A 26,335-nucleotide genomic window follows, 5' to 3' on the forward strand; every position below is an offset into this window, starting at 1 on the left:
AATATTTTTGGATGTTTTCTACATTTTCAAATATATTGATTTCAATTACAACAAAGAATACAAAGTGTGCAATGCTCACTTTACATTTATTTTTTATTACAAATATTTGCACTGAAAAAAAAAAAGAAATAGTATTTTTCAGTTCACCTAGTACAAGTACTGTAGTGCAATCTATCATGCAAGTTGAACTTACAAATGTAGAATTATGTATAAAAAAACTGCATTCAAAAATAAAACGTAAAATTTTAGAATCTGCACATTCACTCAGTCCTACTTCTTGTTCAGCCAATCGCTCAGACTACGTTTGTTTACATTTGCAGGAGATCATGTTGCCCGCTTCTTGTTTACAATGTCACCTGAAAGTGAGAACAGGCAATCGTATGGCACTGTTGTAGCAGGTGTCACAAGATATTTACGTGCCAGATATGCTAAAGATTCACATGTCCCTTCATACTTAAACCACCATTCCAAGGGACATGCGTCCATGCTGAAGACAGGTTCTGCTCGATAACAATCCAAAGCAGTGAGGACTGATGCAGGTTCATTTTCATTATCCGAGTCAGATGCCACCAGCAGAAAGTTTATTTTCTTTTTTGGTGGTTTGGGTTCTGTAGTTTCCACATCGGAGTGTTGCTCCTTTTAAGACTTCTCAAAGCATGCTCCACACCTCGTCCCTCTCAGATTTTGGAAGGCACTTCAGATTCATAAACCTTGGGTCGAGTACTGTAGCTATCTTTAGACATCTCACACTGGTACCTTCTTTGCGTTTTGTCAAATCTGCAGTGAAAGTGTTCTTAAAACGAACAGCAGGTGCTGGGTCATCATCCGAGACTGCTATAACATGAAATATACGACAGAATGTGGGTGTAAAAGAGCAGGGGACATACAATTCTCCCCCAAGGAGTTCAGTCACAAATTTAATTAACGCATTATTTTTTTTAAAACGAGTGTCATCAGCATGGAAGCATGTCCTCTGGAATGGTGGCTGAAGTATGGAAGGGGCATACGAATGTTTAGCATATCTGGCATGTAAATATCTTGCAATGCCCGCTACAAAAGTCCCATGCAAATGCCTGTTCTTATTTACATTGCCATCAGAAAGCAAGAAGTGGGCAGCATTATCTCCTTTAAATGTAAACAAACTTGTTTGTCTTAGCGATTGGCTGAACGAGAAGTAGGACTGAGAGGACTTGTAGGCTCTGAAGTTTTACATTGTTTTGTTTATGAGTGCACTTATGTAACAAAAAACTACATTTGTAAGTTGCATTTTCAGGACAAAGATTGCATTACAGTATTTATATGAGGTGATTTCAAAAATACTATTTCTTTTATCATTTTTACAGTGCAAATATTTGTAATCAAAAATATATACTTTGATGTCAATTACAACACAGAATACAATATATATGAAAATGTAGAAAAACATCCAAAATATTTAATAAATTTCAATTGGTATTCTATCATTTAACAGTGCGATTAAAACTGCAATTAATCACAATTAAATTTTTTAATCGTGATTATTTTTGAGTTAAATCGCATGAGTTAACTGCGATTAATCAACAGCCCTAATATTTAGAACACACAAAAACCTTTCTGTCAGCACTCAAAATTGTGTCACATTTCTAAGGAAGATGAGCATATTCTTATGTTGTCTTAACATGAAAATGGCTTTTAATGTTTTCCACAAAGGATTAGTTAAGAGGTATTGATGCAGGCAGAATCAAAATGCTTCAAACATGAAGGGTTGAAGGAAAGTAACCTATATTAGCTGAGATTCCTACAGTTCTACGTTTGCTTTTTCCTGTACACAAAATTAATTTTGAACATGCCTAATATTTAAAAATAAGATAGCAACTGAATAGCTTGCTTGAAGAAACGAATGCCTTACCTCTTCTTGGCGGTCACTTAAATTATAACATGCAAGAACAATGAAATCATTCCACCAGGCTATGCCACCTGTTACGATCATATTTTGCTCCTTAAAATAAAATGAAAGATCAAGCAAGTCAGAACGGTTATAAGCTGCTTACAAATTTCCACAAATCACATAATTTATACATACAAAAATAAATTAATACATAGAGAATTATACACACAGAAAACATAAGAGCCTCCTATAGACTACATATAAAAAAGAAAATCTCCTGTAGATGCCATATAAAAAACAGTATCACTATTAATAGGACAATCTTATTTAGGTATGACATTACTTTTTAAAAAATAAGTCTTCAAGGGTTGTCAGATGGATATGTGATCATCAAGAACTATTCAACAAAGCCAAGTGCTACATATGGTTCATCAGTGAACGCAGTAAATCTACAACTTTTTAAATCATAGTTGCTTTTTCACTATAGGCCAAAATTTGCAATTCTGGGTGCCTAAAGTTAGGTTTCATACTTGATTTTCAGAGGTGCTGAGCATCTACAACTCCCATATAAGAGCTGAGACATGGATTTAGGAATCTCACTTTAGGCATCCAGGTTTAAATTTTTTTTGATATAATTCATACATTTTACTGCCAAGTTTGTTCCAAACTATAATACTTTTCATGTGTTTTATGTCAAGACATGCAAAACCAGCTTCCCTAATCGGTCTTCAAGAAATTCATTTGAAAAAATATGATTTGGTAGAAAACTAAAAATATGTTCAAAATATTGTGATTATAATAAACCTGGTTAAATTGCACACAAGCTTATAAAACTAGTCAGCACTCACCTGGGTAATGTTCCCAAACAGCTTCCATTTTTTGGTGAGTAAAGAATAATGTGCAAAACCAAACTTGCCAACAACAGCTACATTCTGCCCCAGCTTGTCAATGGCTGAAAACTGTTCAGACAAAAATTAGAGGGGGGGGGGGGGGGAAGGAGGAGGAGAAACTATTGTTCAGAAATCTTTCAAAAATTGCATACTTCTATTCAAGATGATCAATACTTTAGCAATATTAATATACTCAACTTAAAACTTGAAAATTGTCTGAGTACTAATGTTCTCTACAATACTTTTGAATAAATGACATTTTTCTTTTAAATACATAAATTGCTTTGATTTAATACAGTGGCAATCTCACCCTATAACAAGAACAATTATAAAAACCTAATGCTTGCATTTTTCATCAAGCACCAACCTATTTTTAAGTAACTCACCCTTATAGGCCAGTTGCTCTCTAGATATGTACTGTGAATCTAAAAAAGAAAAAAGAAAAAAAAAAAAGAATATAATACAGATCACTGTTCTGAGAACAAATTGAAAAGATAAAAATTCACACACTTTAAGGGACATACACAGTCAACATTGTTTCTTTTATCTATTTTTAGTTTCATAACATTCTGGTTTGTTCACAGCCACTGGAGTTTTTTCACCACTACAATTCTTCCCTCACTCCACTCTTTCCAATACATTTTAGAATTATATAAACCCTAGAAAACAATTTTAACAACATATTTTAAGCTTGTTTTCCGATTTTCTTTGCTTTGATTAAAATATGTAAAAATCTACTAATAGTGAGTTACAGGGGCAAAATATTATTTTTTTAAAGATTTTTTTCCCCTTCAAGCAGTTGATTTTTTTCCATCAATTGAAGAGTTGTCAAGGGAAGATTCCATTCAGTAAAATCATCTGTTATGCATGGTTTCTTCAGCCATCACCTCCAGGAATCAAATTTTATTGGATTTGTACTGACATAACAAAAGAGAAAAAAAAACCCACCTATTCTGACTCAATTAATTTGCCTTTTTTTCACTCCTGAATAGTTTTATTTTGCACAGAATGTATATGCTAAGCTATGTTCTTCTCATAAAATGAAGATGGTAAAATTCTATTAGTCTGTATACAAACTGCAGCACAGCAAACTAGTGGCAAGAAGAGTAACTAGAACTATGGCTATAGGGAAGGGAAGGATTTTGTTCTCTAATACAGATGTCTGAAATATCTGTAGTTTGATTTATGGTTTCAATGATTACATTTCTTGGTCAGTTACCTAGCTGTCTTAAATTGGCTTCAACTTCTGCCACAGACAAAAATGAGATTTAGTATGGAATATCAATAAGTTTCTTTTTGCTAAAACTCAAATTATCCTACTTGGGGAATAATGAGAAGACTTCCATTCCCATCTGCAATTTATAAGGATATTAACCATAATTTCAGACAAATTTAGGATGTTCACTGTAACCCATCAGGTAAACATTTCACAAGACAACTACTGTCTCAACCTAGGTTTGAGGTAAATTATAAATTTCAAGGCACAAGTCTTCCAGAGTTAGATTTTAACTTTTGATTCTTTTGACATGAAAGTCCAAGGGGTTTGGAAAGTGGCTGGCATTTGAAACGAGAAAAAGGTTGAACTTAGGAAGATACTGAATTGATAACAACCAACGACAGCAAAAGCTAAAAGACTCAATGCAAGCAATTTATAAAAGCCTCCAGCTCCTTTCCAGATAGGGAGTTTACTTACTCAGTATTCTGTTACCTGAATGATCCAAAGTCTTATCAAATTAAGTTTTACTGTCCATAAGAAGATATAGTAGCTCTTTAAATAGAAACCAATCAAAGCTATTTTGCAGGACACAGTACTGCAAGAGAACTTTTATCCTGTAAATTTTCAACTTGAATGAGTTTAGGCAAGAGAAAAATGTATTTGGTTTAAGCACCAAATAAGATCATTCAATTCTTGAAAGGATTCAAGGCCTGTATTTTTGTAACAAGTTAAACCATTATGAAGATATTTTTGTCAGTTGGATACATTTCTCTAATATCAAGTATGCTGTCTGGTCTTCCTTACACTCTTACTACTCATTACCAACTGGCAATTATGCCTCAGCAGATAAACTAGGCCAATGGGGGTGAAGACAGCAGTTGTCTGAGTATTCCTCCTATTACCTGTGTGTAAAGGCCTATTAAACAGATCTCAGCCTAGATTGGTGTTCTTCTCCTGTGTAATATTCCTTTTCATTTCTGAGTGCAGTGAAGAAACAGAAGAAAAGGACCAAATTCCTCTGTGCAAAGTCTACTAGGACAGTCTGACTGAAGCTACTGCTCTTATCATATGAGCAACTAAACCATCAGCCACCATAATTCAAATGAAACTGCTTCCCTAGATGAGGTAGTTTTCATTAAAGGCAAGCAGATACATTCTAAATTAGAGTCAGATTAGAAACCCACATAAAAAACACTCTCCAGGTTCTGCAGATTATTTGTTTTAAAAGGCATCAGTTTTAAAATATCATGGGTTAATGACTGTAATTAGTCATAAAAAGCCAAAAAGCCAGGAAAGATGTGAGGGGAGTAGAGGCTTTTTTAATCAGACTTGTGCTCTAATCTGTGGAAAGTACTGCATCAAAAATTTTCATAAAGATAGTATACAAAAAAAAGTAAGTGGCACATGAAACAAAACACTAGGGCTAATGCTGGTATATGGATCTCTAAGGTTTTGACAGTACCTGGAACCTGGTATAGATGTCGGTGCCTAATGCAGCCTGATAATCATGCTGATGTAGACACTGCACGTACAATAAGTTAAATCCTGTCAATTTTACTAAAGTGTCATCCTCAGTTTTAATGAAATCCATAAAGCAGATATGTAAGCAGGAAACTGTGTCTAAAATTATGGATTCAAAATTATCTAAATTGTTCCTCACTGCTGGAATGAGTAAGCCTGATGGGCTTTGGTCTTAACACCTTCTGGAAACAGCTTCTTGCAAGCTATGAAACTATAAAGTGGTTTCAACTCCTCATCTAAACAAACAGTTTGCATGTATTGCCAAAACCCTGAAGCTGTCTGCAATAGACTAATCTTTAAATCTGTCTATATGGGCATTAGAAACTTCATATATTCTACAGAGTATTTCGTACCTCCAACATCCCCAATGCTCCTTCAGGGCAAGAGGAAAGAATTTATATGTGGGAAAAAAATAGCTCTCTCTCATGAGGTCAGAAAAAGGCATTTTAATCCCTTGATTGGCTAGGATGCGAATCCACAGCTGGAGGAAAAAAGGCCAGCCAGAATTCTTTTGACCCTCGGGGAATAACAAGCTGTATCGTGGGAGCAAGCAATAGGAAACAGGAGGGCAAGGAGATTTCACACTATATGAAACAAATACAATACTTGCAGAAGGGATAAAAACAAAAACAGACACCACCAGGTTCAGGTGATAGCAAGTAACTCAAATAGTATTTTTGCACTAACAAATGGAGAATTACCTGTACAACATGCCAATGCCTGTGTCCTAATAAAGTGCTTAAACCCTGAGAATCTAAACTGCCCTCCAAAAATGGGCCCCTTTCCCTGATGGGCTTATGATCAGAGTGTGCTGAAGCACTTCTGGGATTCTGGGCCTGTGTTGCATCCCCACAGTTCAAATACAAGCGATCTTCTCCTTGCAGGAGGACCTGCTCCTGGTTACTCTATAGTTAAAAAAAAAAAAAAAAGTTACTGCATAGAAAAAATAAAATAAACACAGAACACTACATTTCGCAGAGTCCAACTTAAACCAACAGTAAGAAAAATATGATTTAAGGCAGTTCTTCCATCTTTGAAGCAGCAATATACTGTAGAGATAGCAAACAGTGGATGATCATATACAGCAGTATTTTCAAAATATCTCCTATTTCAAAAGCCGATTTTGCTTAATTAGAAAGACACACTTAAGACAAGAGAAATATACACAAACATGACAATTTATTGGAAAACACATCAGGCTTCACTTTATAAAGGAAGAAACATAAAAAAGGTTATCTGAAAACTGTGGATAATCTCTAAAATAATAAGATCCATCTATGAACACGTACCATGCACGTGTTAGCAGTGAGTGCACTCTTGATGAACTGAAATTGCAGAATACCAAGTTGATGAGCTTCGTTCTTGGTATCTATATCACCACCTGCATTCAGAGAACAATTCCCATCGATCACCCATAGGTGATAGCCTTCTGAACCCCAGCTCTGAACACATGCAAAACAAAAAATAAATAAATATCACTTAATTGATTTAGACCGTCAGAAAAACAAAACATACAGGAACTCCCTTTATACAGATCACCCAGGGTCTTGGGCCAGCCATAAGACTGCAAGGGAACTCCCATAGCTTGCAGTTTTCAAGTCAGCAGCTCCAGCAGATATAGCATAGCTACTCCTGGCAGGGAAGACACTTCAGTGCCCAGTTTAAATTCTTCTCTATGCAAAAGCTAGAGAATATAGAATTTGGAAAAAATTAAAAAAAAAGATTAAAGCACCCATAAATTATAACTTTAAGAGGAAGTATGTAGGTTAATGATCTGTTAAACATATCCCTGTGATCTATGTATATATAGTTCATATTAAGTAATTTTATTTTGTATACAGTATCAGTTGTAACAGATCAAGTCTTTCAAAAGCACTAAAAGCATTTCTAGAAAGGTAAAGATTAAAAAATGGTACTGCAAGAGGCAACTGAAAAGCAGACAGCATAGGAACATACCATGACTCAAAGTCAATAACTGGACAGCCACCACCAGCATTTGATTTTGGGTGTTTTTTTGTTAAAAGTAAACCTTCATATAGATCCATCTATCTATCTATCGATCTTTATGATAAAAAATATAATGTAGACAGTGATTAATGTTTGCAGAGCAATCTTTCTTTATTGTCTTTAGGCTCTTGTGTTTAATTTCTCAACCTCAATGCTGCATTAATGCTAGTTATTTGCATTTAAAATACATGCAGACTTCAAATGTTCTGCAGGAGACAGTAGAAAGGCTATACAGAAGATTGGACATTTTCATGGCCCAAGTTAATTAGTAAACATGTGCCTGGACAGAAGGCACATCACACCAATCAACCAATGGAAGATCTCCCATTATCTGCAGTAACAAAGGAACAGTTGGTTGGCAGTGCTAAGAGCTGCTGTGGTTTCACTGCAGAGATAGTGCATGAAAAAACCTGCTGGACCCAGTGGCTTTAACACTAAGCAATTGGGGTTTTCCTCCATGTGTCATGCCAGGAAGCACAAACCCAAGACTGGAAATCTGTTACAGGTAGATACTTTTGGAGAAACAAATGTTTATCTTCACTTTAACTACTCTCAAACTCTGAAATGCTTTTTTGAAAAATGGGCACCTTACCGACAACGGTACCAATATTAAAATTAACAAAGTATCTCTTGCATAAGCATCTTTCTCCCACTTAGCTTAACCGTTAGTCTGCAAAAATCTGTCTTAGCACCGTAATGCCCCATTGCTCTGAATGGCATCTTAGGCACCAGTTATGTTAGGTCCTTTTGAAGCAACGCATTTCCAAGATTTATCATTATGAATTCTAAAATATATATTTGTGATATCTGTGTCAGGGGATTATCACCTCCATTGGCAGGGGATGGACTCAGATGTATAGATCTTTTCCATGTCTAAGTTCTATATTCCTATTTCATAAATATGAATAGTAATCTGTAGTTAGAACTTCAAAGGACAAGTATATATGTAACATTTGCTAAATAGAAAACAAATGATTAAAGTAGTCCACATGTTAAAGGCTTCATACCCAAAAAACACTGTTTAGCCCGCTGGTTTAAATCCCTAATAAAACACCGTAAAACTAACAGTAAAATCCTGCCCCCCCCACCCCCCCGAGTAAATGACACAACTCCCACTGACTTCAGGATTTCATCCTAGACTTTCAGAAAACCCAGCTAGTATGTCATCTCCTCCTAACAATATATAGACATTTATATCATTTTGTGATGTCTGCACATATCCCATGACCAACTCAGTTGCAGGGATGGCATTTTTATAAATTTTCAATGGGCGATTTTCATCCTTATGGTGCTGGTCTCCTCTCTAGGACTCCCATTTTATAGATGGGAATGAGGTAGAGAGAGGCTAAGTGACTTGCCCAAGATCCCACATAGCAGAGCAGGGAAGTGAACCTGGGTCTCCCATGTCCCAGGCCTCTGCCTCAGCAACAAGTCATCCTCCTCCCCAACCATTTTGTGGTACATATTCCAAAGCTACATACAAAATGGAATATGAATTTTGATGGGGTTAAGACTTTAAACATAACAATACTTCAGTTAAACTGTACAAGATGTTCCACAGTTAGTGGAGAGGAGCCTTGCTATTTCATCAGCTCTTTTCTTTTTACGAATGTTTGACTCAGACTGGCAGAATTTCAGACCAATTCACAATACAGATACATCAAGAATTGTTTTAACTGCTCTATAGTTTTAATTTCGGTTTGTGTTAAAACAAAAAGTCACCAAACAGTTTTGTAAAGAGCTTTAAGGGAAAAATTAAAGTTATGGCCATGAAGTTTTCAGTCTCAAGGTATTCTGAGGTAGAGAGGTTTATTTATTGTTCCAAGTTGCATGAAATAGAAAAGTTAAGCCACAGAGCTCATCTAGTTATCTTACTCATCCTTAATTAAGAGTAATACCAAAATAAAGCCGGCCCCTTATGGTTAAGCATGCATACCAAAACACGCCCAGTAATTAGTTTAAGACAAACTGAACAGTTGTGTGTTTTTGTTTTTAAAAACAAAAAACAAAACAAAACAGTATAGCTACTTGTTACATTTATTGAAAAAACAGTTTGGGTTACCTGCATTTTTTTTTCTAAGTATATAAATGAGACTCAACTAGACTTCTTAATGTGTTGCTATTTACAATTGTACTTACCATAGAGCTGATTTTTAGAGGGTCTTTTTTGGTACCATCAGACCGATAACTAAAATAGAACACAATAAGTTTGACTTGAAACTAAATTGATTCACAGAAAAAAAAAAATCTTGCTATGTCAGCATTGTCTTACTATTTATATTTTTACTCAAGGCTCAAGCCATACGGTCTATTTGATTCATGCTACTGCTTACATGCAAAGCCACTGCCACTTGTTTGTAATGCAAGAGCTCTCCAAGTTCGTGCTTTTGGTTACACTGGATGCTATTAAAACGTAGCATGCCATTTACAGAAAGTAAAGGTGATTTTAATATTTTCCTTCTAGTTTTTTCTTTCGGGTGATGAGCTTTGCTGGCCACACAGACTACCTCAAAAAAGGCAGTACTGTTATTTTCAAACCTTCCTCCTTGCTTAAATTGAGTCAGTGTTTTCTGACCTCTAGGGAAGCACAAAATAGCTCGAGAAAATAATCTAAAACTACTAATCGATCATTTAAAGAATTGTCCAGTGATTGAGAAGTCAAATACGAAAGAATGCAGAGATTCTTTTTCAAGGTACATAATTCTTGTAACTAGCTGATATTTACTCACGCAAAATCTCCTCCCAAAGTACAGATAAGCTGGGCACCAAAAACGCTCCATAAGGACAAGCCTCCACATTCCCAGGTAACCATAACAACACAGTTATCAGGAGACCACCTCATCAGTTTTACAGGTCCTGTTTTGTTCCAAATATCTGTTAGACAGGAAAACATACATGAAAAGCTTCAAAATAATGATTTAGCTGCTTTTACCATGTTGTGCACACAGTTTTGTATTAAATACAAGAATGCTTTGTTATTTTTCTGATTTGCTGAGTTAGAATACTTTTCGGCTTCACAAATCTCAGCATGTCAAAAAGGAATGAAAAAGATTATATGAACACCACAATATGAATTCTTCCCAAGATTTGATCGAAATCATGGGAATTCTCTATTGAAGTACTGAGGGGTGGGAATACACCTACTCAAAGGGAATATATTTATAATTCCCTACTTTCTGAAAAGAATATCTTGGAAAGCTAAGAGTTTACAGCTGCCCTAAGGCATCTTTAGCTTATACAATCAGCACTTAACTCATTAGATCATCCTTGGTCCCCACTGACCTTGGCAGCATTACAATGTTCGTATCTTCACATGGATGACATGTTCTTGAAACAGTTGTACTAGGACCGGTACAAATCATAAGGCATACATATTTACCTCTTCATCTATCCCTCCCCACAGGGCCGGCTCCAGCATTTCTGCCGCCCCAAGCAAAAAAAAGAGCCGCGATTGGCGGCGGCAGTTCAGCGGCAGGTCCTTCGCTCCTAGAGGGAGTGAGGGACCTGCCGCCCCTCTCCCTTGGCCGCCCCAAGCACCTGCTTGTTAAGCTGGTGCCTGGAGCCGGCCCTGCCTCCCCACCAGGTCTGTTCATATTTTTTATGCCTTCTGTGAGGAAAATTACAGTGTCTAATGTTCAAGTAACATATCGCAGAGCAGTCAACTAAAGTGCACTGGACTCCTGGAGCATTTTTTTGCTAGAATTTGGGAGATCCTGCAAGGTTTTCTATAGAACTACATAGAAATGATGTGAATTGTCTTAAGTCCACTATGCAAATTCTTACCACTTGATTTACTCACTACATATTTTGACAAAGAATACTTCATGTCCCTCCTACAATATATCAGAGTAGCACTAGAAAAGAGGATTTTGTTCTGCATTTGTATCAAAGGAGAAAGAGGAAAGGGAAGTCTGAATCCTGTATTCAAAGTCAACATCCAAATACACCGGTCAAGCAAAACTAGAGTTTGGTATTGTTCAGGTTGTGTATTATCTAGCCAGAGCACCTTGTGCTGTTGTACAGACGATTCATAGAGAGGAATTAAGGAAGACCTAAAAACAGAACACAACTTTTCTACTACAATGAGTCCAATGTTATTTCTCACTTGGCCAGCAGAGGGACTTAAAACCTAATAAGAAAGTAATGTGTAAAATACCAAGATTTACATCTTTTAAAGGAAAACACTAAAGCATTCCTATCTAAATCTTACTAAAGTAAGCTATTAAATAAGAGATCCACACCTCATTTGCAAACTTTTGACTTATTTCACAAGACAACTATATCCAAATCAGTCAATTAAAAGCACCCAGGAGACCAACATAAGCACACACAAGTAAAAGCATACTAACAAAATAAACTTGTTACCATAAATAACAAACATGTTTACTAGCATTGGATAGTATATGCAATATTCTTTAATTCCTGAAAAATGCAATAATGTGTAGACTCAAAACATGAAAACAAAATGAGGTGTTTTTTTTCAAATCACTGTGACAAAAAATCAATGTTCTATTTTAAATTGTGTGTATTTGGAAACCATAGCATAAAGATAGTTAAAATTATTAACGAGCATTACGTTGTGTTTTCAGAATATTTACAAGAAACATCACGACACTCACACAATTTTACATGTTCCATAAAATCAGCATGATCTTCATAAAACACAACTGCAAACTCTGGTAAGAAAGTTAGCATATGAGAACTCACCAGGATATTGTTTTGGTGTCAGCTCCAACTTATGAGACAACTGCATGGCTCCTGTGGAGTTATCTATTGTATAAACTTGCACACAGCCACTGAAAGAGATGACACACATTTTATGCTCAAACACTTTTAAAAACCTAAGTAACTCTTACAACATGTAAAAACTGGTATTTAGATTGTATAAAAGGGGCCCTCAGTTCACAAAAGTGCCTGACTTATAATTCATAAACACCAATGTATTTAAAAGCAGATTAAAAAAAAAGGCAGTTTCAAGTTTACACCGTATTTAACAGGTTAAATTCTTATCACAAAGCAACAATAATTATACAATTAAACATGAGAGATTTTTAGGTTGCTATTAAACTAGTAAAATATTCATGTTTGTTAATACTAAAAGTTCTTGATATTTAGGATTAAATTTTTTTCTTGCAGACTGGAGACTGATACACTCTGTCAGTTAACATTTAAAACATGAAATGTAGGACTCAAGACAGATTTATGAAACTACCACCGCACTGAATACTATTTGGATCAATGAAAACACTCTATAAATTGTAAATGTTTACATGGATTCCAAGTTCATAATAATCCCCATGGAAGACCTTTTGATTTGATGCACTATTTATTGTGATGCCAGAAGTCTGTTTCGTACTACCCCATGGCATACAAAGGGTGCTTTATTATTCAAAAATAAAATAAAATAAAATAAAATTAGAACAAATCCATAAAAAGGAGAACTAAACGAATACAACAGTATTTAATTAAATATATGTCCAAAAGCAGACAATTGGAAGACTAAACCACAGATGGCCCAAATTCTTATAATTTGCTCTGAAAATAGCTACCCCATGGGTGAGACAAATTTATACCCAACAAGGAGAACTGAAATGGAGAGGAGGAGGAGAGGCGAGACAGTAGTTTAGCATATCAGAGTTTCTATATTTTCAACTTTTTAATGTAAAAAGGTGCCCAGCCACCTAGCAAATTTGCTAAGTATCTCTTCTCAGCTTACATTCTATACTATAGAACTGAGTATTCTGTCAATAGTGGCTGTAATGTGTGTTCTCTAGTCACGTGTTAGCCCTATTGATTTTAAAAACGCACATCTTATTCCAAACCAATCCTGCTAGTTTGAGTTTGGGAAGCCTGCTCCTGAAGCCTATTTAAAAAGTTTTTAAATTGGAAATGAAGTGTGAGTAAAGTGACAGTTTCAAACAGAGTACAACTGCTAGTTCACTGGCAGTGACTCCTCTTCCCTCACACACTTTTTCTACAAATTGTTGCATTTATACTTTAAGTATAGAAGGAAGAAAATAGACAAATGTCTTTAAACGGTAGGAAAACTACAGAAATGGCAAAACCCCTTTAGTTTTAAACAGCATTGTTTAATATTGGTTAAAAAAAAGCATAAAAACAGGAGTTCATATGCACCTTGTTTTTTCACCACATCTGGTTTCACCTTGGAGTGTTTGTAGAGAGCAAATCTACATGTACATCCTAGTGCCCATTAGCTGCACAGCTCAGAGTTTTACTCTGTGGTAGTTGCCACAAAGGAAATAATGTATTTATAGTTAGCCATGTAAAAATGTAAACTAAAATTAAAAAAAAAACAATAATACTAGAAGCAAGAACCACATTAGTGAAGTCACTTCCTTCGATCAAAGAAGTTGCCAGTTGGAATAAGTCTCTCTTCTGCTCTTCATAGTGGTGTACTTCTCAAATGATTCAATGTTTACTGGGAGAAAAAGTATAGCATACACACAAACTGTACTGAAACTATCCTATCATATGTAAAATTGAGCACTTCAGTGTCAGTCCAGGATGCTGAGCATCTAACAAGATCAGATAATAAATAGATCAGTAGAAGAATGGTATACTATTTATATCTTTTCATGGTGTTTTTTCTAGTTGGGGGGGGGGGGGGGAATCATCAATAAAAATGAATCATTGGCTGTTAAAAAAAATGGTAGAAAGTCCTTATTGTCCCCTCTAAACCTTGTCTTCACATTATTACATGGATAATCCATTTCAAGTTTTAGCAGTACAGGCCACATGGCTAAAAATAAATCAGGTTGGAGAAATTCTCTAAATAGCTTTCATTTGTATATTTGTATTTCCATTGTTAGTAACAAAGTGCAGTCCCATCATTGCTTATAATTTTTTTAATCCATAATTAATTTAAATTTTCTACAACTCTACTAAACTCTTCTAAAACTGTAGAAGCCAAAGGTTAAAAAAAAGCAAAACAGGCAATTCAGTCATTTAAATTAAAAAAAAAAAAATCTCATCCAAGAAATATAAGGCACTAATTTTATCTTTAAAAACTTTATTGGTAAAAATGTGTTTGCTCTTAAGATGCAGGGAGAAAGCAATAACCACAGTGCGCTCAAGAAATCCCAATGGCAGCTCTGATGAGACAAACTCAGGACAACGATTTTCTGAGAACAGAGTGGGAACAGAGAAAATGAGGAACCCTGTTGTCTCACCCAAAGTGACAAAGAATCCAATTTAAACATTTATATAGCAAATTACATTAAAGAAATACCATAACCAGTGGCATTTCCCATATTTAGTCTGTATCACTGAGGTATTTATATTTGAGAGTTTACTTTGTAATATGCCCCTGGTATCCTCCAGTAAGCTTACAGCTTAATTTTTATTATAGAAAAAAATAGCAAAAACACTTCACTTGTGGGGCATTGCTTCATTATATTGTAATTTAAGACATTTTGACATTTCTTTACAAGCCACAGCAAAATGGAACCTACAATGGAACACCTATTCATTAGTTTACAAGTTCCAACAATGCAACTTTGTACTCTTATAAGGTAGTACTAAATACAGGAAACTGTGTCTATGTTTCATTAAAACCCCCCAAACCTTTCCCATCAGACCTTTAGAGTAGCAATATAGAACTTACTTAGCACATCCAAATGCCATTAATCTGTATTTGTTATTTACTGCCACACAAGTTCCATCAAAAACATCTTGTGCCCAAACACCACGGAGCTGCTGCAAGGGGGATTTAAAAAAAAAAAAAGGAGGCTTCAAGAGATGTTATTTACGCAGCACATTAATTCATCTAAGTGGGCCCAATCTGCATCCCTCCATACATGGACCTCCCACTGAATTCACAGATGTGACCAATGACCATAGAAGACATGGGGCGCTCTGAGACCGGAAGACTGACTACTGCATTGGGCCAAGAGGAATTAAAACCTACATTTTTTAAAATTTTAAGATGTCCCCTCTTTTTCAAGATAGAAATTATGTCCAGATAAATGTCTTTTCAAATGTATGCTATATCTTGATAGCCTGAAGCAAAGCATATCTGTCTTTTTCTTTTAAATATGGCAAAAGAACAGTACATACTGAGCTGTCACTCTTGTTAGTTTCTGATTTTTACCACTTAAGAGAACACAATGTTTTGTAACATTTTTTAAAATGTTGCTCTTTAATGGAGGCATTGAGACACTTCAGAAAATGAGGATGCTGACACAGAGATCCCAAGTCAGATCTCTATTCTTTTACCACAGCTCTTAGTAAAATAGATCACACTTCTATGCTGGAAAGCCCAGGATATTTTTAAAGGCACTGATGATATGTTCCAAAAATTTGTCTTTTAAATTACAGGAATGACAAATTATAAAACCATGTAACAAGCACAGTTTGCCTCAAAAACTGACATCTTTCTCCATTTTTGTAGAGTTGTTGTAAAATTTAGTTAGGTGCATGACATGTAAAAATGCCTGTGAAATTATCTGGGTTATGGGCTTTAATTTAATGAGAGCTCTGGTTAAGCAAAGTAAAACAGGTTTGTAACATTTATTGTAAACCATGTGCTTTTATGGCACTACAGAAAAATAAGTAGAATATACCAAGCAAGGCTCATGCAAGTAAAAAGCATTACCAAATCCAAGCTGAAACTGATGGATCTAGATAATACTAAAAATTTAAGCAATATAAAATCCAGGAAGCTGAAAAAGCCTTCTGTAGAGAATAAAAAAGTCAAGTAAGGAAATCTAACAAAACAAAGTTGAATATATATTATTAAATATAGGCAAAAAGCCCCTAAATACCTGAATGTTAAGGAAAATAATGATTTCCCCCTGTATGGGTAGTTTGTAGGCGAAATTAAAAGTGAAGAAAACATCTCAGAAAAGACCATAATTCTCTAATAGAAACATTAGAAATCATACCTATAAATGTGATAGGCACCTCTCAAAGCACTTAAATCAATAGTTGGCAGAATATCACCTCTGAGGTATTGCACAGCTGGGGAAAACACCCATTCTATTATTCCCTGTTTATAGGTGGTAACAGGAAACCAGTGGCAGAAACAGGAATAAAACCCCAGAACTGGGAACATAAACAAAGTGACAGATCCTGAGCTGTTATAAATTGTAACAGTTTAATCGACTTAACGAGAAATATGACAATTTTCACCTGTTCTCTATCTGCCCCCAGATCTCTTAGCATCCTGTCCTGTGCTTTCCCACAAGGCCACAATTCCTGCCCTAAAAATTATTAATTCCAGTGATTTTTATGGACTATAGTAGTTTTATTTGTCCATATTAGTAGTCATGTTAGTGGAAGTGGCTCTACAGCTAATACACCTCTACCGCGATATAACGCTGTCCTCGGGAGCCAAAAAATCTTACCGCGTTATAGGTGAAACCGCGTTATATTGAACTTGCTTTGATCCACCGGAGTGCGCAGCCCCGGCCCCCTAGAGCACTGCTTTACCGCGTTATATCCGAATTCGTGTTATATCGGGTCTCGTTATATCGAGGTAGAGGTGTACTGAAGAATTCAGATGAATGTAAAGAACTCATTTAAAAATGAAAAATTAACGTCAAGAGACATGTGTCATAAGAGCAGTAAGTAAACTGTACCTCAGCAGTGAATCTACTTGATATTGGGGTAATGAAACCAACTCTGCCATCATTAAAAACAGCAGCAAACCCATCAAGTGTGGCACAATATTCCATATCTCTAATGTGTATATCTTCAAAGCCCAAGAATGAACCTGCTGATGAAACAAGAGCAATTGTTAAGAACTGTCATCACAATCATTTTGCTAGCCAGAGTTTACAATCTTTCAAGTATTCTCTCTGTGTGTAATAGGATCTCAGTACAATAGGCTAGATTATCTATATTTACAGAAGAAAAAAACCTCTCCCCTCTTCAGTTGTTAGAGCAGAAAAAGTTATCAGACTTAGATTTTTGGTGTAGAAGGTATTTTTTCCATAGTATCTAACCAATAAAGGGGGGATGGGGACAGAGGTGGGAAAGTACCTCGAGAAGACTGCAGGTCCACAGAAAATGGTACTGTAGATAGGTTGATGGCCTTCCTTCCATTTGTCATGCCATCCCAGTGAATAAGGTGGAGCAATCCATCAGCAGTAGCAACCAGTAGATCCTCCAGCATGGACTGCAAACTGAGGAAAAGCAATTGTTACTCTGCAGAGATGGATTGTCTAAACCAAACACTCAGAGGACTATTCATGTAACAAAATGCTACTTTATAACACTGTAGATAAACAGATGTCTGGAAGCAATTACTCAAGTTACACTGTGGAAGATGTAGTATGCAGTTAAAAGGTTTATCAAGATATTGAACTAACAAAATATGAGGTGTTTCCACTTCTCCAAGAATTCAGAGTTCATGAACATTGAATGGATAAATTAGCAGTGTTACTGATATCTGAACCCCTGATGAAGACTATTTTCTTTTTGTGAAAGTGAAAAATGTGTAAAATTATTGGAAGTAACAATTACTTAACCATCATACCAGATTACTGATATTCATAGATTATAAAACCAGAAGGGACCACTGTGATCATCTACTCTGAGCTCCTGTATAACAAAGGCCATAGGACTTCCCTGAATTAATTCCTGTTTGAAGAGGAGTTTATCTTATCAAAGCTTTATGTGACAGCTGCTAATCTGAGACCTATACCTATTGCCAGAGTGAAAAATACCTGTAGTTGCTAAACCCCTCCCAAAAGCCAGGCTCCCTACAATTTAAAATAGCTAAAACCTGTATGCTGTATTATGCACTGTACTGAATTTTCACTTACTAACTTTTTTTTTTTTTTTTTTAGTTTATTTTGTTACACTTTCTTTGCCTGTCTGGCTTCAGTTCAGTTTCTTTCCTATAGCAGAACGTGGTCTCTTTCTACCCCTGCCCAAGTTATTTTCAGTGTTTTCCTCCTTTCTTCCTCTCCTTTTCTCACTCCCTATCACTCTTCCTCCCAACATCATGTTTCCTATCTCCTACCTATATTCTCTCCCCATCTCCCTCAATCCTGTATTTCCTCTACAACCCACTCACTCTTCCACCCATCCACCAATGCACACCCCTTAATTTTCATGACTCTTCCACAAAGGATTTAGGAAATTTACCAGACACCTAAATAGCAAGAGGCTATTAGGCAAAAGGTCAAACATTTGAAGGGATGCTCTTACCCATAGCCAACACCCATTCAATAAGAAATCTTCTGCTGGGAAAAGGGACAATACTAGGATTCTGACCCAGGGTGCTGTCCCTGGACTATTTAGGCAAATGTAGGTGTCTGATAAAGCTGAGTGCCCCTTCCTCCCCGCATCCAGAGCCTCCTGGCTTTCTACAAAGATGGGCAGAGGGGTATGTAGAGTGAAGGTTACTAGATTCTTTTCAAATTCACTACTGCTCACAGGACACTGAATGGCAGCAGCTAAAACTAACAAAACTCTGACCAGTTTACACTCTGCTTCAGCATTGCAAAGCTCTCAGGCAGATGTAACAGAACTGTTTGCAGGCAGACATAGGAAAACATGTCATCACTATACTCTGATTATGTATGTTTCACTATCAACAACCTAGAAACTTAATTTTTCTCAAATGAAGTCCTAGAATCTGCAGAAGTTGAGGGTGCCCGGAAAGATTCTCTCTCATTGTGGAATTAACTTATCATTCCACCTCATAAAAATAAAGAATCACTCAAAAGATGTTTATTTTCTCCCAAACAAAATATTTTATATGCACTCTGAACCCAGTGCCAAATTCTACATAGAAGCACACAAGCCAAAATACACAATTTATACTGGAGACACTGAAATAATCCTTTGCTAAATTTATTCTGATTTCTCAGGTTATTTTTGAGTTTTCATAATCATGTGTATCAAAATTACTTTAATGTCGCATATTCAAGTGTGTAATACATATACAAAGTTCAAAATTATTAATTTTTACACCTACTGTAAATATTTTTCAAAATTCCCCACAGAATATTAAGGAGCGGTGAGGGTGAGTACCATTCAAGTTACAACATGAAAAAAAATCTGAGGTCCATTGCTTGCTATAACTAAAAAACACACATCTGAAGCAGCGCTACCCATTTAATTCCACAATGCACTATTCATAACTTAGTAAAAATTAAAACATTGATTTGTGTTCCTTAAATATTTGCAGAATGAGTCAAAAATAGAGGTTTCCTTTCTACAAGACTATGCATATAGCATACATTATGTATATAATTCGTGTTAGGATATAGATATTCAAGCCTGTCTGTAAAGGCCTATACTTTAAGAATTTAGGTATATGTTTATCATTTAGCTAGTTATAGAGGTATAAAAGAAAGAATCTGTGTAAGGGCCTTCTCTCACTGTGACAGTCTGAGGCCCTGTTCTTAGGCCAATGCCTTTGGCTAAGAGGCAGGCATAAGCTGGGAAGCGTGCGGTCACATCCTCACATTTCAAACTAGCCATATTGAAATAAGACAATCTGGGGCTGTTAGGAAGGTGATCCGATCTATCACCTCCAGAGAAAGGGAAGAGCCTAGAAGATGTAAAAGGAAATTTAGTTTGATAGTTTTCTGTCTGGTAAGAACTCACTTATCAATAGACACAGCTGGGAAACCCTTATGTCTGTATATATGTAGTTGTGAAATCCTCACTTCTGTGTTGTTTTGTCATTATAGTCCCCACTTTGCTATGTTTATTTGCATGGTCTCAGTCTGGTTCTGTGATTGTTTCTGTGTGCTGTATAATTAATTTTGCTGGATGTAAACTAATTAAAGTGGTGGGGTATAATTGGTTAGCTAATCATGTTACCATTTGTTAGGATTGCTTAGGTAAATTTTAGTAGAATGACTGGTTAAGGTATAGCTAAGAATATTACTATCTAAATTAGGGGCAAACCGGAAGTAAGTTGGGATTCGAAAATAAGGAAAAAGGAACTTGGATTTAAGCTTGCTGGAAGTTCACCCCAATAAACATCAAATTGTTTGCACCTTTGGACTTCAGGTATTGTTGCTTTCTGTTCATGCAAGAAGGACCAGGGAAGTGGGAGACTGAAGGAATAAGCTCTCTAACAATTCAGTACACACAAGCACCCCTGAAAAGAGGAGGCTAAATGGAAGTTAAAACTCAGCTGCGACTTGTGTTTAGATTTCCTCTCTCCCTCTTCTTTCACTATCATTTTTGTGCCTTCTTCCATGCCGCCCCTACACTTGGAACTTCCTTTTGCACATCTGTGAATCATGTACCCATCCTCTTTTCTTTCAAGTCCCATCTGAAAAAAAATCACTTCCATAAAACCCATAGACACTACCCCACAGTGCTACAGCTTTAAAAAAGTCACTCCTATTATAAACAATCCAGACTGAGTTTCTTTCTGAGTAACCCAGTGCACTTAAATTTATGATGTTTGTTTAGACTGAGTCTTTCAGGGCAGGAAATAGGTCTTTCGTCCTGTATTAATGCTGAGCACAGTGTGGACACTTCAATATAGTACCTTTCAGCGTTGGGGGGGGGGGGGGAGGGAAATGTGCTCACCAATGGAAGAAGGAAGCTTTCCCTGGACTTCACAGGTCAAGTTCTCCACTCAGCCTTTGTCTCTGCCCTAGCAGGTTTAGTAGGTATGAGGACTGGTACCACCGTTTTGTATACCATACTACTCTGTATTTTGCATGAGCCAGACAGAATATAGAAAAGCTATTTGAAAAATAGCTAAGAGTTTCTAAAGGGTGTACAAATGTGCAGCAGCAGTGCGAGTAATTTTTTACACCTGTACAGGATGTCTACATTAGATGTTTGTACTGATGCTGCTACACCAGGGCAAAAAATCCACACCATAGACAAGGCCTGTAGACAAGCACCGAGGCGAAGTATTCGTGCAAATAAGCTTCCACTTTCCATCTACCAATTAGCAACTTAGATTTTACTTTCTTTGGTCTATTTTCTCGTTCCACTCCCCCCAACTTTTTTTTTTTTTTTTTTTTTAAACAACAAGCTCCATTATTGAGGCAAAAACTCTAGATAGACACGTGTATGATTATATACCACACCTGGTGATAGATGCTTGCAAATCCAGCACTTTCTTCATCTCTAGATTTAACGAAGGAGCACATTGCTCTTCCTTATAACGTGGTGTCCCCTTCACATGTGGGCTTCCTCTACAAGAAAAATCAAACATTAAATTGAAATAAGCTGATTGTGGTCTCAAGTGGTAATGATTATGCAGATCCACATTTCTCACTCAGTTTTTTCTCTTGAAGTGTAACTACAGATGCTTAAAAAGAACAGGAGTACTTGTGGCACCTTAGAGACTAACACATTTATTTGAGCATAAGCTTTTGTGGGCTAAAACCCACTTCATCGGATGCATGCAGTGGAAAACACAGTAGGAAGACAGATGGATATATATATATATATATATAGACACAGAGAACATGAAACAATGGGTGTTACCATACACACTATAACTAGAGTGATCAGTTAAGGTGAGCTATTACCAGCAGAAGAGAAAAAAAACTTTTTGTAGTGGTAATCAAAATGGCTCATTTCCAGCAGTTGACAAGAAGGTGTGAGGAACCGTAGGGGGGAAAAATAAACACGGGGAAATAGTTTTACTTTGTGTAATGACCCATCCACTCTTTATTCAAGCCTAATTTAATGACATCCAATTTGCAAATTAATTTCAATTCAGCAGTCTCTCATTGGAGTCTGTTTTTGAAGTTTTTTTGTTGTAATATTGCGACTTTTAGGTCTGTAATCGAGTGACCAGGGAGATTGAAGTGTTCTCCAACTGGTTTTTGAAGGTTATATTTCTTGACATCTGATTTGTGTCCATTTATTCTTTTATGTAGAGACTGTCCAGTTTGGCCAATGTACATGGCAGAGGGGCATTGCTGGCAGATGCTTACTTAAGAATAACTGACACTGGCAAAATTAAATATTTTGAATGCAGTTTTGATACATTCACATTAGATTTATTCTTAGTCATATGATCCTAGTCCAGCCTGAATATTAGAGATACTTGAGCCTTGATAAATTTCATTAATAACCAGCGTATCTGTCTGAATGCTGTTTATTAGCATGTGACTATATACTTTGTTCATTACTTATGTCAATTTTGATTTAGTGTTAATTACACTTTATGCTATAACACACACAATGCTGTATATTTTATAAAATTAATGGTATCTTTCATATGAAACTTCTCTATAAAGTTTACTACTAAATCTTTTCTGAGAGGTGAAGAGAGTCCAATTCTCATGGTGATTCTGAAGAATGAAGTTTTGCAAACAATGACTTAGCAGGTCTTTGTTGTATTACAGAGGTTAACACATTAACAAGATACAAGCATTTCAACAATGCTTTTCAGAGGACTCAACATTTATACCAACATTATTTCTGCATCACACCTCATGAGAAGTAGGAAAGCATTTATTACTTCACACATGGGAAAATGTGAGGCATACAGGTCCCACAAGTCAGTGCCAGAGCTAGTAGAACGAAGCAGACCATCAGGTCTAGCACCCTATAGATGTGAAATGCTTTATCTTAACTTTTTTTCAAGTTTCACATCCCTAATTCTTCCCTGCTAGCCATAAACTTGCAGTTATTTTAAACCTCAGCTCAATCCTGCTGAAATGCAACACAAAATGCTAGAATTTTCATATTAAAATACTATGTTGCAGGAGCACTTCTGCAAACCATCCAAAATCCAGAGTTTTGTGAAGCTATCACAACAGAAGGTAATTCAAGTATGGCCAAGTGTTAAATAAATTTATAGTTATGATTCATAAACACAAAATTCTACACAAAAAATAACTCCAGGTTTGTTTGAAAAAAGTCACAAGAGGAAGAAAATTTGTCAGACAAGGTGAACATTACCACAACAGCCTAAACTTTACCCCACTGCGTAAGCATTGCAGAAAACATTGTCCTTTGGGTGAGATTCTCTCTCAATTACAGGTTTCAGAGTAGCAGCCGTGTTAGTCTGTATCAGCAAAAAGAACAGGAGTACTTGTGGCACCTTAGAGACTAACAAATTTATTTGAGCATAAGCTTTCGTGGGCTCTCGATTACCACATTCTCAGGATTCACCCCACAGCTTTTGTTTAGAAATATTATTTAGAAGAACATGCTGTGTTTTAACAAACAAAGGTAGTAAATACAGCAGACAGACTCATAATTCACTGTTGTCTACCATTCCATTGGTTGTTCCTGTAACATCAACTCACAGGAGTGCAGCTCTACACTACAAGAACAGGAGTACTTGTGGCACCTTAGAGACTAACAAATTTATTAGAGCATAAGCTTTCGTGGGCTACAGCCCACTTCTTCGGATGCATGCATATGCATCCGAAGAAGTGGGCTGTAGCCCACGAAAGCTTATGCTCTAATAAATTTGTTAGTCTCTAAGGTGCCACAAGTACTCCTGTTCTTTTTGCGGATACAGACTAACACGGCTGCTACTCTGAAAACAGCTCTACACTAGTCTTCCAAGGTCAGAGCTACATCATCTATAGCACAGCACTGGTTCTCAACCAGGGTACATGTACCCCTACCCCTGGGGGTACGCAGTGGTCTTCCTAGTGGTACATCAACTCATCTCGATATTTGCCTAGTTTTACAACAGACTACATAAAAAGTAGTAGTGAAGTCAGTACAAATTTAAATTTTATACAGAGAATGACTTGTTTATACTGCTCTATATACTATACACTGGAATGTAAGTTCAATATTTATATTCCAATTGATTTGTTTTATAATTATATGGTAAAAATGAGAAAGTGAGCAATTTTTCAGTAATAGTGTGCTGTGACACTTTTGTATTTTTATGTCTGATTTTGTAATGGGTATTCAAGACAAATCAGACTCCTGAAAGGGGTACAGTAGTCTGAAAGGTTGAGAGCCATTGAACTATAGTAAAGAGGAAATTTCAGGAAAAAGCTAGTGTGTACACACAGTTTCACCACTAATTACTACTCATTAATTAGCTGCTGATTATAATTTTGCAAATAAAATGTATCTCCCATTATCCAAATACCACAAAGGGAGAGACAGATCACAGTTTGATGAATTAAACAAAAATATTTTATAATGTTTTAAGTTAACATTGTAATCTCTTCTTTCTCTGTTCATTGAAGAAATTTTTCTAATTCTTACGTCAGATTCTCTGATTTAAAAGATAAACACTCTTTCTTACGTAATACGAATGCAGTTTAAGAAGGTGTATTAAAATCCAGAAGTATACTGTGTTCAGAAATGACAGACATTTTCATGAGTCGGTTTTACTATTTAAATCACTTTGACCTTTAAACCATAAATGCATGTTGCTGACAGAAGCAGGAAGGAATGTTTCTGTGTTGCCACATCAGCAGCTACTGCACTTCTATTCAAATTCTAAGTAACTGCAGTGATTTCATACAAGCACTTAAGAGGGATGAAAACATTTCCCCAAAAGCCAAAGAACTTGATGTCTATGAGCTTGTGACACATTTTCTGCAGAACAATACTTGCATTAAAACGTACAGGGAAAAAACCCTTGCTGAAGAAATAGGTTAATTAGGTTTTTTTGTTTATTTTGGTTTTTTGCTTCTTTACAGGGTAAGCAGAGGGCCCAAAAGGTTTCTCCGTTTGTTCCTCTCCACTGGGAATTCACGTCTTGACTAGTGCCCTGGATGACTGAAGGTCTGGCAGAATTAGGTCAGATGCCATGAAAGAGCATATCTTTATCTAAGAGATAAAGTTGGGTTTTATTCACTATTTAAAACTTCTGATTTTGGTTTTGTTACTTAATATAAATACAGAATCATAGAAATGTAAGACAGGAAGGGACCCCCAGAGGTCATCTAGTGAGTCGACCCCCTGAGCTGAGCCAGGAACAAGTATACCTAGACCAACCCAGACAGGTGTTTGTCTAACCCATTCTTTAAAACCTCCAAAGATAGGGATTCCACAACCTCCCCGGTAATGTATTTAAGTACCTAAGTATACTAATGTTAGATAGTTTTTCCTCATATCTAATCTATATCTCCCTTGCTGCAAATAAGATTACTTCTTGCCCTGCCTTCAGTGGACATGGAGAACAATTGATCACCATCTTCTTTATAACAGCTCTTATCAGGTATCTCCCCCATCCCAGTCTTTTCTCAAGACTAAACGTTCCCAAGTTTGGGTTGTTTTTTTTTAAATCTTTCCTCATAGGTCAGATTTTCTAAACCTTTAATCATTTTTGCTCATCTCCTCTGGACTCCCTTCAGTTTATCCACATCTGTCTTAAAATGTCCCGCCTGAAACTGGACACAATACTCCAGCTAAGGACTCACCAGTGCCAGGCAGAATGGGACAGTTACCTCTCATGTCTTACATATGACACTTATGTTAATACATACCGTAATTATATTGGGCCTTTTTTGCCACTGCATTACACTATTGGCTCATATTCAATTTGTGATTCACTCTAACCTCCAGATCCTTTTCTGCAGTACTACCTAGCCATTTATTCCCCATTTCATATTTGTGCACTCAATTTTTCCTTCCTAAGTATAATACCGTATATACTCGTTCATTAGCCCGTTCATTTATAAGCTGACCCCCCAAAATGGATAGGTAAAAATAGCAAAAACTGTATGACCCTTTCATAAGCCGACCCTATATTTCAGGGATTGGAAAACTTTGGCTCCTGGCCCATCAGTGTAAGCTGCTGGCGGGTCGGGACGTTTTGTTTACTTGGAGCGCCTGCAGGTAAACGAAACTACAATGTATTAGATCGGGATCGGCAACCTTTGGCCCGCGGCCTGCCAGGGTAAGCACCCTGGCGGGGCAGGCCGGTTTGTTTACCTGCGGCGTCCG

General features: G+C 36.4%; 1 protein-coding gene across 2 annotated transcripts in view; it reads right to left on the minus strand.

The window, feature by feature from the left end:
* Positions 1 to 26,335, minus strand: part of RIC1 (RIC1 homolog, RAB6A GEF complex partner 1) — an 81,484-nt gene that overhangs the window by 25,865 nt on the left and 29,284 nt on the right. Inside the window, exons 4-15 of one of the 2 annotated variants that reach the window (XM_065406275.1) lie at positions 21,538 to 21,645; positions 17,504 to 17,646; positions 17,101 to 17,237; positions 15,126 to 15,217; positions 12,209 to 12,297; positions 10,231 to 10,375; positions 9,641 to 9,689; positions 6,784 to 6,936; positions 6,196 to 6,399; positions 3,144 to 3,182; positions 2,716 to 2,826; positions 1,889 to 1,978 (exon numbers count right to left, since the gene is read on the minus strand). In XM_065406275.1, coding sequence (XP_065262347.1) covers positions 1,889 to 1,978; positions 2,716 to 2,826; positions 3,144 to 3,182; positions 6,196 to 6,399; positions 6,784 to 6,936; positions 9,641 to 9,689; positions 10,231 to 10,375; positions 12,209 to 12,297; positions 15,126 to 15,217; positions 17,101 to 17,237; positions 17,504 to 17,646; positions 21,538 to 21,645 — 1,360 coding nt within the window. The remainder of the gene's footprint in view (positions 1 to 1,888; positions 1,979 to 2,715; positions 2,827 to 3,143; positions 3,183 to 6,195; positions 6,400 to 6,783; positions 6,937 to 9,640; positions 9,690 to 10,230; positions 10,376 to 12,208; positions 12,298 to 15,125; positions 15,218 to 17,100; positions 17,238 to 17,503; positions 17,647 to 21,537; positions 21,646 to 26,335) is intronic. The other variant, XM_065406276.1, reaches the window with a different exon arrangement.

The sequence above is a fragment of the Emys orbicularis genome, chromosome 6 (genome assembly GCF_028017835.1).
Source record: "Emys orbicularis isolate rEmyOrb1 chromosome 6, rEmyOrb1.hap1, whole genome shotgun sequence".
NCBI classification, from domain to species: domain Eukaryota; kingdom Metazoa; phylum Chordata; order Testudines; family Emydidae; genus Emys; species Emys orbicularis.